The sequence below is a fragment of the Thalassophryne amazonica genome, chromosome 11 (genome assembly GCF_902500255.1).
Source record: "Thalassophryne amazonica chromosome 11, fThaAma1.1, whole genome shotgun sequence".
Taxonomy (NCBI): Eukaryota; Metazoa; Chordata; class Actinopteri; order Batrachoidiformes; family Batrachoididae; genus Thalassophryne; species Thalassophryne amazonica.
Genome location: NC_047113.1, coordinates 6,422,580 through 6,436,765, shown reverse-complemented (window position 1 = coordinate 6,436,765; position 14,186 = coordinate 6,422,580). Strand labels below are relative to the sequence as shown.

The window sequence follows — 14,186 nt, the reverse complement described above, 5'->3', positions numbered from 1 at the left end:
CCTAATGTTACCACCCCAGCATGCCACAGCACAGAAGAGCACGCTGGCCATGACAGACTGGTAGAACATCAGCAGAAGTCGGTTGCAGACATTGAAGGACCTCAGCCTTCTGAGGAAGTAGAGCCTGCTTTGGCCCTTCTTGTAGAGTGCATCTGAGTTTGTAGACCAGTCCAATTTATTGTCGAGGTGCACCCCTAATGTTCATATAAATAAGCCTTCTGATCCCCTCTGCAAATCATTTATGGAAATTGTGGATGCATTAGGATTTCGGCAATGCATTCGGGACTCGACGCACATTAGTGGAAATACCCTGGATTTGGCTCTCGCATGTGGTATTGCTGTCACGAATATTGACATCATGCCTCTTACATCAGTGGTCTCTGATCACCCACTTATTAAGTTTACAGTTTTGCTGCTGTGTTTAGTGGAACAACAACCTTATTTATCACTACAGCGATGCATCAACTCCTCAACTAAGACTGAACTCGAAGCTAGACTGCCTGATGTCTTAGCTTCACATGTGGCAAATACCCAGTCAGTAGTCAGACTTGTGGATAGTTTAAACTCAGTGCTCAAAACTACACTCGACATGATTGTGCCACCTGTATTAAAACTGTGCTCCCCCAAAACACAGTCACCTTGGTTCAATGATTACCTGTGTGACTTCAAGCATAAGGCTAGAGCTCTAGAACGGAAATGGCGTAGTTCAAAATTAGAAGTCTTCCACCTTGCCTGGTGTGATGCTATCTTAGACTATAAGCATGCATTACTGGCTGCAAAGTGGATTTACTACTCTGATTTGATCAACAAAAACAAGCATAACTCAAAGTTATTATTTGACACGATCGCAACATTTATTCATGGACAACCACCTGTAGTTCGCTCTCCTTTTACAGCACAAGATTTCCTGGATTACTTTGAGAAGAAAACAGAAGACATTACGTTAAACATATCCCAGCATGCCTCAATCCAGCCACTACACCGTGCTATTGAGGTGGGCGCCATTACTGAGGTATTAGCTAGATTTACAGAATTTGAGAGTATCTCTCCTGGCATGCTGACAAAACTTGGAAGATCAACAAAAAGCACAACCTGCTTATTTGATCCTATACCAACAAAACTGTCTAAGGACCTGTGGCCCACTCTTGTGACGACTGTGCTGGAAATTACTGATCTTTCTTTAATTTCTGGATCTGTTCTTAAATGTTTCAAATCTGCAGTGATTAAACCATTACTTAAGAAACCTAATCTTGACCCTAGTGTATTGAAAAACTATTGACCGATATCAAATCTATCATTTTGCTCTAAAATTCTAGAAAAAGTGGTGTCACGGCAGCTCATGGACTATCTTACTGAGAATAATCTCTTTAAGACACTGCAGTCTACTTTTAGAAAATATCATTCCACAGAAACAGTTCTCACTAAAGTGGTGAATGATCTTCAGATTGCAATGAATTCGGACACCACTACAGTTCTGGTGCTGTTAGATCTCAGTGCTGCAGTTGATACCGTGGATCATCATATTCTATTTGATAGGATGGAAAATCACTTTGCGATTACTGGGAGTGCCCTTACATGGCTGATGTCATACTTGACCAGTCGTTCTCACTGTGTTTTGTACAGTAACACTACCTCTAACCTTAGTGACATGAAATTTGGGGTTCCTCAGGGGTCTGTCTTAGGCCTCCTGCTTTTCTCCCTTATATAGCACCCCTTGGGCACATATTGCAGCATTTTTGGATTACCTTTCACTGCGCTGATGATACTCAGTTATACTTGCTGAAAACTGCTGGTAATCTCGTTCTTATAAAATCCTTAGAAGATTGCCTTGCATCAGTGAGAAGTTGGATGTCTAGAAACTTCCTACTTTTAAACTCTGATAAGACTGAAATGATGGTTCTTGGTCCAGTGAGACATCGGCATCAATTTGACCAGTTAGCCTAGGCTCGTGTGTCATACATCACACTGACAAAGTGAGGAACTTTGGTGACTCTGGCTTACCGCAGTCCAGCATTAGGGCTGTCCAATTGGTTCAAAATGCTGCAGCCAGACTTTTGACACGAAGCACAAAGTTCAACCACATTACACCCATTTTGGCGTCTCTTCACTGGCTTCCTGTCCCAGTGAGATCAGATTTTAAGATTCTGCTACTAGTCTATAAAATTGTTCATGGACTGGCACCTCCCTACCTAGCTGACCTAATTAAACCTTACATACCAGCCTGGGCTTTGCATTCTCAGGGTGCAGGACTACTTTGTGTCCCTAAGATGAATAAGAAGTCTGCGGGTCACAGATCTTTCTCTTATCATACCCCTGTTCTGTGGAATGATCTCCCTGTGTCAATAAAACAGTCAGATTCTGTGGAGACTTTCAGGTCCAGACTTATGACGCACTTATTTTCCCTTTTGTATGGCTAGCATACTGGTACAGTTTTGTTTTACGCTTTTTACTCTTTTAATTCATTTATTAGTAATTGGAGCGGGCCGCAGCCTCAACTTTATCTAAATTCTGGGTCTTTTAGTGATGTTTAGTGCTAGTGGCCAGCGATCACCTTAGTATTTCCTGTTTTTCTTGTTGTTTAATGCTGGCAAATTCGCCCAACCAATTCGCTGATGCAGCGAGACAAAGGAACACCTCCGTTTCGGAGTGTTAGAGAACAAGTTTGGACATGCATATCTCGGCTTTCAGTGCTTACCAGTCGAGTGAGTATAAGAGAACTTGTGGAGAGATAGGCATGTCCAAACTTGTCCTCTAACACTCCGAAACGGAGGTGTTCCTTTGTCTCGCTACATCAGCGAATCAGTCGTGACGCGTGAAGCCTCCGTGCGGCTTTCCATGACAAAATCTCTTGTTAAAAGTGAAATCTGCCGGAAAATGGCTGATGTCCAGCTCTTGTGATAACCAGAGAAAGAGCACACGACGGTCTCGTATCCACAGAGCCATCAGCTTAGAAATGATCCAGTGGTTTGTGCCGCAACGTCGTAGCTCGGAGCGCGGCGCACCGACTGTCCTTAAAGGGGTCCTTAAAGCTGTAGTTAAAGTCCTTATTCTCTGTGAAGCCCGTAAAATTTTCATCGAAAGCCAGATAAATTTTCGAATGGTTTCCAGGTGCCAGTCTCTAACAGCTTCTGAAAAAATTCTGATGGAAAAAAAGTCCTTTTCATTCCGCCATTTCCAGACAATAAAATCCGATGAGGGGGCGGGACCACTCCTTCCCAAGGCGTGCTCACAGGCGAATGACGTCACCGACAAGCGTGGAAAAACTCACGCATGCGCACGAGGGTTCAAGCATGTCTGATGTAAAAACATATGAATGAAATCCATATAGTTTTTTAAAAAAATAAAAAGGAACGTTACTTTATGGCCAGACCTCGTATACTGTTTGTTGCTACAGTGTCTGTGTTCTTTCGTGTTTGTACAGTAGTTGAATCTCTACCACCATCAGCTGCAGACAGGTCATGTTGTGATGATGTCATGCACAGAGGTGGTATCCCCTGAAAACTAATCAATCATGGCTAGCAGTAACCCTTCCTTTTATCTTGTAAAATTAAAGGCAATAACACACTTTAAGAAATCTACAATGGTTGCTGCATTCCTTACAAGGTCTCAAATGAGCCATCATTTACTCTGTTTTTTTTTTTAGCAGTAACATTGATTAGTCCATTAGCTTCTGCTTGCTAATGTGGTGTTTACATTATAAATAAATAATGCACATATATAGTTTTCAAATGTTGAATTACATTGCATGTTTACTCATCTATTGTATGTTCATTTGTTTAGTGATCACAAAAAGCAGCTTACTCTGAGATTTTTCTGCTTGGTACAGTCACATTAATTAGCCCATAAGCTGGTGTTCGCTAAGACAGTGTATGTGTTTCAGATAAATCATGCAGTGATTAAATTAATTTGGCTTCTTGTTGCATGAAGTACAACCCCAATTCCAATGAAGTTGGGACGTTGTGTAAAATGTAAATAAAAACAGAATGCAATGATTTACAAATCCTCTTCAACCTATATTCAACTGAACACACCACAAAGACAAGATACTTAATGTTCAAACTGACAGACTTTTTTTTGTGCAAATATTTGCTCATTTGAATTGGATGCCTGCAACACATTTCAAAAAAGTTGGGACAGTGGTAACAAAAGACTGGGAAAGTTGATGAATGCTCAAAGAACACCTGTTTGGAACATTCCACAGGTGAACAGGTTAATTGGAAACAGGTGAGTGTCATGATTGGGTATAAAAGGAGCATCCCCAAAAGGCTCAGCCGTTCACAAGCAAAGATGGAGTGAGGATCACCACTTTGTGAATAACTGTGTGAAAAAAAAATAGTCCAACAGTTTAAGAGAAATGTTTCTCAATGTTCAATTGCAAGGAAATGAGGGATTCCATCATCTACAGTCCATAATATAATCAGAAGATTCAGAGAATCTGGAGAACTTTCTACACGTAAGCGGCAAGGCTGAAAACCAACATTGAATGCCCGTGACCTTCGATCCCTCAGGCGGCACTGCATTAAAAACCAACATCATTGTGTAAAGGATATTATCGCGTGGGCTCAGGAACACTTCAGAAAACCATTGTCAGTTAACACAGTTCATCGCTACATCTACAAGTTCAAGTTAAAACTCTACCATGCAAAGTGAAAGCCAAACATCAACAACATCTAGACATGCCGCCACCTTCTCTGGGCCCGAGCTCATTTGAAATGGACAGATGCAAAGTGGAAAAGTGTGCTGTGGTCTGATGAGTCCACACTTCAAATTGTTTTTGGAAATCATGGATGTCGTGTCCTCTAGACAAAAGAGGAAAAAGACCATCCAGATTGTTACCAGCACAAAGTTCAAAAGCCAGCATCTGTGATGATATGGGGGTGTGTTAGTGCCCATGGCATGGACAACTTACACATCAATGCTGAAAGGTACATCCAGGTTTTGGAGCAACACATGCTGCCATCCAAGCAATGTCTTTTTCAGGGACGTCCCTGCTTATTTCAGCAAGACAATGCCAAGCCACATTCTGCACGTGTTACAACAGCGTGGCTTCGTAGTAAAAGAATGCGGGTACTAGACTGGCCTGCCTGCAGTCCAGACCTGTCGCCCATTGAAAATCTGTGGCACATCATGAAGCGCAAAATACGACAACAGAGACCCCGGACTGTTGAACAACTGAAGTCGTACATCAAGCAAGAATGGGAAAGAATTCCACCTATAAAGCTTCAACAATTAGTGTCCTCAGTTCCCAAATGCTTATTGAGTGTTGTTAGAAGGAAAGGTGATGTAACACAGTGGTAAACATACCACTGTCCCAGCTTTTTTGAAACGTGTTGCAGGCATCCATTTCAAAATGAGCAAATATTTGCATAAAAACAATAAAGTTTATCAGTTTGAACATTAAATATCTTGTCTTTGTGGTGTATTCAATTGAATATAGGTTGAAGAGGATTTGCAAATCGTATTCTGTTGTTGGCCATTTTTCAGAGAATATGAATGATAACAAAAAAAGTTTAGTGTAGGGTGGTGTGTATTGTTTTTATTTACATTTTACACAATGTCCCAACTTCATTGGAATTGGGGTTGTAGTAGCACCACATATAAGAAATAAATGTGATTTGTAGTCCGTGTGAATTATGATTTTTCTTTTTCATGGCACATTTTTGAACACGTGCAATGAATACTCCAGTGCAATTTGTAGTGTGAAGATATACAGTGTAACATGCAAGTGATTAGCAATGTCTACCAACCTTTCCTCATCCACCATATGTTCAAACCTATGTATGAGGGCCTTTCTACATTATCATTATGTTTGTCTGAGTTGTCTCTGCTTACTCTGACTCCTTTACACAGTCCAAAGGTATACTGGTTAGCCAAACCGTGACTGAAAACAAGATATGGAACAAAGTCCACGTGAAGTCACTTTCAAATTGTGTCACCGGGGATGGGGATTAACAACATTTTATTGATATCCACTATCAAGTCTGCTTATCAGTCCTATTCTGTATCAATTCCAGATCAATTAGGGGTCTGGAAAAATTCAGGCCTACACAGGTTTTCAGCATCAATGCAACCATTTTAAATGTTGCAAGACACAGAGTTTGACACCATGTCACGACTGATGTCATGATGTGCAGGTTTTTGCAATGCAGTACTGTCAGAAAAACATGCCACAGTTGAAAGGAGGAAATGATCATGTCTGAGGGCATATGATTCAGATGGACTTAAAAATGTGTAACTGACTCCCATCTTGACTCCCATCCTTACTTGACAGTGCAAGTAAGAAGTTCTTGTCTGTCATTAATGAGGAGTTTGAGACTTGACTTCTGCGTTGCATTGCGACTTTACAATCCAATCGTGATGGCATCACGAAAAGTAAATTAATCTATGGTTTGTGATACTGTCACAAAAATGTGGTGCATTTCATGACGGGAGCACGAAATGCGAGCATGACGCGGGGGGGGGGGGGGGGGGGGTCTGGGGGAGATTATGGCTAGGGTTAGAGTTAGGTGAAGGGAAAGGGTACGGTTAGAAGCAGTAAAATAAAATAAAATAAAAAATGCATCATGAAAATGTGACTCATTTTGGAGTACGACAAAAAAGTGTGAGACTGAGTTGGACTTCACAGTGACTTTGTTCTACCTCTGATACATTAACTATTTTGGAAAATGTGAGAGTGACCTCTGTTGAGGTTTTTCCCCACCCCCTTTCCAGTGTACACTGGGATTGGTTCTTGGGATTGCTGCCCAAGTCTGTTCCTGGAGGGCATCTGCCCTGCATGTTTTTTCACGGTCTCAACACCACCATACAGGTAATTAACTCTGACAGGTGTTCTTAGCCAATGAGCAGCTGGGAAACACCCAAATGAAATGATCAGGTGGGAGCAGAGCAGGTAGAAATGAAAACATGCAAGGCAGGTGCCCTCCAAGAACAGATTTGGGCAGTGCTGCTTAACTGGAAAAGCAGAAGAAAATAGATGAATGGATGGACAGTTTGAATATGTTGGTGAGCTACATATTCTGTTCTTTAATTGATAGCAAACGGGTGGAAAATGTTTGGAGACATAAATGAATAACTTCAAACAGGACTCATTCTTACCTGACAGAGTTGAGCATCACTCCAGAGCCTTCTGTGGCACCCTGGGAGTCTATATGGTATCCATTGGGGATCACCCAGCGCCCCGGGTTGCTCAGTACAAACTCCGACCTGCTCCCTGGTATGGTTGTCCTCAGTGGGCTTCCTCCTACTCCAGCCACAGCTGCACACTCAGACCCCACTGCCTCAGTTTTGACATCACCCTGGGCCTCTGCTCCAGTCTCTGACCCTTCCTGCTCCTGAACAGTTGCTAACTCCAGTTCCAAAGGTTCAGGACCCTGTAGCAGCGCCCTCTGCTGGATAAGTGGTGTCAGCGGTGCATCAAAACTGACACAGCTGTCTGTCTCATCTGTAAGTGACAGGACATCCAGGGAGTCAAGGCTGCTGTAGCAGGTCCCACCCCTCAGCAGGACAGACTCTACAATACGCTCAAATGTGGAACTGAAGCCGTCTTTGTTGTCCACCTTCCCTTTGTCCCTCTCCCCCTGAAGCTCTCTGTCCTCTTCTTCTTCATCTTCCTCTCGTACATCAACCTGCTCAACAATCTGCTCGAATGCTGAGCTGAAGCTGTCCTGGGTTTCATTCCCGTCACTCTCTTTCTGGACATCTTCCTCTTCCTCCACTTCTGTGTCAGCCTGTTCTACAGTGGTTTCAAAGTTTGAACTGAAAGTGTCCAAGTGTGGATGTGCGGCACCTTCATTTACGCCATCATCGTCCTCGCCCACGTCATCATCATTATCACCACCTACACCGTTTGTCAGTCTGCATCAGTCAAAAAAAGAAAAGGAAATGTCGAGTTATCATCAGCTTCTCTTGATCGTACAGTAGTGCCTTCATTATTCTATCATTCATATTCAAATCAGATCATCCAAGTTCATTGTCATTTGTCATATCAACACCCTGTGCTATGACTGTTGAGTCATGTGTCATTAACACATGATATGAATCCCTCAAACTTTATGGAACTTCCTGTAGTATTTAACACCCCTGTCACACCTTGACGATTTAGCTAGCATATGCTGACCGTATTAAAAACGCTGGCATACGCAGGCATACGTCTAATAAGTTATGGGTAAGTTTTGTACAAGTTAAGAGCATGCTGAAGCATGCTGATATACGTCGTAATACAGCAAGTACATCAAAAAATTTGGGGCATGCGCAATAATTTCACGGTACGTAAGTCATGTGATTGTTGGCACACGTTTCTTGTAAATTACTCATAAGTAAAAATACATCCATTGATGCTGTCCATTGATTGGCTGAACAACTGAAAGATGCGGTCCTCATGCGAAAAGTCTGCTAATGAGACTCATTAGCAGACTTTTAATGAGCCATTCATTGGATTCAGGTGTGTTGGAGCAGGGAGACAACTAAGAGTGTCAGGAAGGTGGCTCTCGAGGACCAAACTTGGCCACCCCTGGTCTAGACTGTTACAAATATTCAAACCATCACACACAGAGTAAATAGAAAGTCTTATTATATGGCTTCAACACTACGCACGCTCTGATTGGCTGATTACCGGACAGATATCCCATATCGGACTGGTTACCATGACAATTGATGCACATGGCATTTTTTCCTTACAAACCAGGAAGCTAAAAACGTGATTAGAAAAACCAAGTCAGACGTGAATGTACTCCTTAACTATCTAAACAGCATCGGAAAAAACACACAGATTGAAAGATTACCAGCCAACGACCGGAACGAACGAATGAGGCCAACACTGCACTATATTTGGGCGACACTGTAAGTTTGCATGTTTATATATATATAATAGCCATATAACAAATTATTAACCTCACTTGCTCTGTCTTTATGGGGATAACAGACTACTATCAGCACCTCAATCTGATATTTCCCTGTACAGATCTCTCACTTGGTTAATAATCCTTTATTAATCTTACCTGTTCACTTCAGTTGGCTTCATCATCACAGCCTGATGAAAACGTATCAAAATAAAGTATCCTGATTTTGGAAAATGACACCTGAACAGACTTTAGTTCCTTGTTGTGGCGTTTTAAAAGAAGGCCCTCTGTGATTTGTCTCTCAGCCTGAACCAGAGGATGCTGGCACTTTGTGCCACAAGACAATTAACTTATTTTAAATGTTATTATTTATTTTAAATGGTCCCCGGGCGCCTAAAGGCGACCTCTGCTCCTAACTATCTACATGTACCGGCTGCCAGCGTTGGAAAGACAAACCAAGCCGGACTTAACTGTTCCTACCCATACCATACTGACTCGGACCGCTCAGTGGAAAAGGGGCGGTCAGCATACGCTGGCTAAATTGTCATGGTGTGACAGAGCCCTAACTACGTTACATTCTGGATTGAGTCTTTGGCAAGATTGGTTCTTTCAGTGGTCTACCTCAGTGCAACATTTTTGTGGACACTACATTCTGTTGTTTGTGATATCCAGAAGTCTTTCAGTCCTCAACAAAGCAAAATATTTATTGAATTACAAAGCTCTACATATTTTATATTGTTCACTTCTTTTGCCATATATGAATTACTGCATGGACATTTGGAGCAACACTTACAAATCCCCACTTCGACTGTTATGCATGCTAGAGAAAAGAGCCATCAGAATGGTTCATACGTCAGGTTTCTATGACCATACTAACGCTTTATTCATAAACTCCTGCCACATCCAGATCTGGTGGAATTGCAGACAGCTCTGTTAATGTATAAAGCTAGATACAAACAACTACCAGATAACTTACAGAAACTGTTTACTGATCAAGAGGGGGTTATAATTACAGGGTAACCTTAACTTCAAAAACAGAATTGTTGGAACATCTATGAAGAGAATGTGTATTTCAGTTAGTGGTGTGGAGGTTTGGAATAAACTTAGTGATGAGCTGAAACAGTGTCCTCTGTGTTGAAAGCAGCCAGCTGAGGTGGTTCGGGCATCTGGTAAGGATGCCCCCTGGGCACCTCCCTAGCACATCCTCCAGGCACGTCCCTCTGGGAGGAGACCCCGGGAAGACCCAGGACTAGGTGGAGAGATTATAGCTCCACACTGGCCTGGGAATGCCTCAGGATCCTACAGTCAGAGATGGTCAATGTGGCCCAGGAAAGGGAAGTCTGGGGTCCCCTGTTGGAGCTGTTGCCCCTATGACCCAATCCTGGATAAGTGGTTGAAGATGAGTGAGTGAGTAGATTCTGTTGCACTTATTAACATTAAATTTCTTTGTAAAAACCTCGTAACTGTTAGAATGGCCTAAGCAGTGAATCACCCCTTTGAGTCTGGTCTGCGTGAGGTTTTTCCTTACCACTGTCACCTGGGTGTATTCTGGACGTTGGTAAGGTTAGACCTTAGTTGTGTGAGTGTGTAATCAGAAAATCACACTGTATGATTTTTAAATAATTAATTTGCATTTTATTGCATAAAATAAGTATTTGATATAATAGAAAAACAGTGGTTAATATTTGATATAGAAACCTCTGTTTGCAATTACAGAGGTCAGACATGTCCTGTAGTTCTTGACCAAACTTGCACACACTGCAGCAGGGATTTTGGTCCACTCCTCCATACAGATTTTCTCCAGATCTTTCAGCTTTCCAGTTTCAGCTCCCTCCAACGATTTTCTATTGGGTTCAGGTCTGGAGACTGTCTCGGCCACTCCAGGACCTTGAAGTGCTTCTTACGGAGCCCCTCCTTAGTTGTCCTGGCTGTGTGTTTGGGGTCATTGTCATGCTGGAAGACCCAGCCATGACGCATCTTCAATGCTCTTACTGAGGGAAGGAGGTTGTTTGGCAAAATCTCACAATGCATGACCCCATCCATTCTCCCAGTTGTCCTGTCCCCTTTGCAGAAAAGCATCCCCAAAAATGATGTTTCCACCCCCATGCTTCATGGTTGTGATGGTGTTCTTGAGGTTGTTCTCATCGTCCACACACGGTGAGTGGAGTTGATTCCAAAAACCTCTATTTTGGTCTCATCTGACCACATGACCTTCTCCCATGCCTCCTCTGGATCATCCAGATAGTCACTGGCAAACTTCAAACGGGCCTGGACATGTGCTGCAGGGGGACCTTGCAGCCCTGCAGGATTTTAAACCATCATGTGTTACTAATGTAATCTTTGCGATTGTGGTCCCAGCTCTCTTCAAGTCAGTGACCAGGTCCTCTTGTGTGGTTCTGGGCTTTCTCAGAATTATCCTTACCCCACGAGGAGAGATCTTGCATGGAGCCCCAGACTGAGGAAAATTGACAGTCATCTTGTGTTTCTTCCATTTTGTAATAATTGCCTTCTCACCAAGCTGCTTGCCTGTTGTCCTGTAGTCCATCCCAACTTTGTGCAGGTCTACAGTTTTGTCCCTGGTGTCCTTAGACAGCTCTTTGGTCTTGGCCATGGTAGATAGGTTGGAGTGTGATTGATTGAGTGTGTGGACAGGTGTCTTTTATACAGGTAACGAGTTCAAACAGGTGCAATTAATACAGGTAAAGAGTGCAGAACAAGAGGGCTTCTTGAAGAAAAACTAACAAATCTGTGAGAGCCAGAATTCTTGCTGGTTGGTAGGGGTTAAAATACTTATTTCAGGCAATAAAATGCAAATTCATTATTTAAAAATCATACAATGTGATTTTCTAAAAACATTTTTAGATTCCATCTCTCACAGTTGAAATATACCTACGATTGCATCACTGTGTAAATATACAAATTTGGAGTGCAGATGGCGATGAGTCCTGATGGCATGCAGGTCTTCTGCCTTCCTTGTCAGAGTGTTTGTTAGGTTAGAAATATCTTCCCTCTATTGCAAAAGCATATTACCAATCTAATGTAATAAAAATAAACATATACAGGATTCCTCTTTGCTACTGTCTGTGGCAAAACATAATCAGAACCCACTGTCAACAGATGGTTCACTTTTTGCTAAGCCTGGTTTCCTGGAATTCCTGGATACCAAATATGAGAAATTTGGAAGAAAAAGGCCCAGACACATTCAGCTTGGAAAGCAAATATAATAACATATAACAAGAAGACACATTTGTGCACCAAACATCTACTGCCAGCAATTTGCTCCATGGCAATTAATTGGCTTAATGTTGGCTTGGTCATTTAGGCAGATAAATTAGGAGATATTCAGTGATCTGCCTGTGTTCTCATACTGCATTTAGAAACAGAAACAACAAGCTGTGTTGCTGACCTGAACATGCTACCCCAGTGGAATTTGGGTAAATCGTATAGTAGTGGCTCTTAAACCTCAAGTACCACTAACTGACTGATATTCCATGATCTCTCCTTATTCTGCCAAAGCTCATTAGCTCATACAGGTATGAAGCCTATGCAATACTTGCACACTAAGAACCACTGGCAGTTCTGCTTTCAAAATTTAAACTTAGAATGTTTGCAACCGATAAGGGGATTTTCTGACAGACTGGTTATAGCACAGGTTTAGGTACACAGGTCTCTCAGGGTTGAGAATGGTGTTAGAGTCACTGGAGAAAGCCAAGGGGATGCCCACATTTCACCTGGTGGCAGCTGATACAGTTGATGGTAACTTTTGAAAGGTGAAGGTGGACCAGTTGTCTGCCTGGGTGGTTTCCATCCAGGATCCGTGATGGTTCTGTCATTTGTAGGATGTGCAACACCAGTGTATGCTCCCAGAACTGAGCTGATTGTTTGGGGTAAGGATATAAAAAAAGTGTCACCTGATATGGACAACAAAACATCCACTGACCATCCACTGAGTACACTGGATGGTCCTTAGAGGGTCTTAATGAAACCTGATCATACTCAAATACTAACTCCTCTGAGATACACTCGTTTAAGATGTCCACTTCAGATTTTGTGAAAATCCTGGAAATTTTGCTCAAGTCATCATGTTGCAAGCAAGTGCGAATTATGCATGCACAGAAAGAGTATAATGACATACACAACCCCTTTGTGGCCTTGCGGCTGGCAGTGGAAAATCCCATAGGGATTCTGACATCAAAGCATTTCTGTCTGAATTGAGAAGCTATCTCTTTGAATCCATCACTGTATCTATGACTATGAACCAAGGATCTTCTGGTTTCCAGGGGAGGTCCCCATTCTGTCCCTTAAAATATGAAAGAAATAGCATCTAGCATTAAAAGACTTTCACACTACAGACATGGTTTAGCAGTAATGACAAATTAGTGAACTAACCGCCCAGCTTGGTGAGTGAGAGTTGCCTCCTGTTCTGTATATGGTTGTGCCTCTTTCCACTCCTCTTCTTCTTCCCTCTCTTCTGTGTCGTGTGTTGTATCCTCAGCTGTTGAGGTTAATTCAAAGTTTATACATCCTTCATTTGCTTCCTCTTCTGTCTCTACCGTCACGGCCACCTCTGTCAGTTGATTATCCTCACGACTGCCATCAAGCTTTTCCTCTTTCAGTTTGTCTTGTCCTCCATCTTTTCTTCCTGCACTCCCCTCTTCCTCTCCTTGTGTCATCTCCTCTCTTTCTCTGATATCTTCTTCATGTTTCCCTTCTGCCTCCTCTGTCTCCTCACTGGCTACAGGCTTCTCCTGCTCCACTTGGCTGCAGGTGTCTGTAGGTTGACTGACACTTGAGGTGGAGTTAAGCTCTACAGAGTTCTCTGGTGAGGTGGGAGAGGACAGAACCTGCCCCTCCTGGGTCATGTTGGTCTGCACTGAGGGAGCAGTTGTCCACTTTAGCCAGAGGTGAAGAGAAATAGAGCCTCAGATTAGCAGCAAGGGAGGATCTGCAGAATAAAAATAGTGAGACAACAAAGAAATTATGGGAGCAAAATGAGCATTAACATTAAAATATAGTACAAGAAAATATTGTTTAATCTAATATAAGAAAGAGTGAAACATGACAGTGTGTACAGTAGATCCAGTCTGCTTCAACTCACAGAGGTCACTTTGAACAAATGTACACACATGCTGTATTACAGTGTGTGTATGAATATGTTAAAAAGAAAAAAAATGCATATGTCTAGAACACGTTGTTCACTGTGGCAGATGATCCCAAACATAGCTCCCAAATGAAGGGCAGAAAAAGGCAGAAAATCCCAAAACAGAACAATACAGACAACCAATCAGAGAGACAGTTTTACTCATGAAGCACAACAGATTTATGTCAAAGTCATCCTGCTGGCTCACG

General features: G+C 42.3%; 1 protein-coding gene across 1 annotated transcript in view; it reads right to left on the bottom strand.

Annotated features, from left to right (window-relative positions):
- Window positions 1-13,776, bottom strand: part of psd2 (pleckstrin and Sec7 domain containing 2) — a 122,809-nt gene extending 109,033 nt beyond the window's left edge. The window contains exons 1-2 of the mRNA XM_034181523.1: window positions 13,227-13,776; window positions 7,096-7,854 (exon numbers count right to left, since the gene is read on the bottom strand). Coding sequence (XP_034037414.1) covers window positions 7,096-7,854; window positions 13,227-13,699 — 1,232 coding nt within the window. The 5' untranslated portion in view covers window positions 13,700-13,776. The remainder of the gene's footprint in view (window positions 1-7,095; window positions 7,855-13,226) is intronic.
- Between the last annotated feature and the right edge of the window lie 410 nt (window positions 13,777-14,186).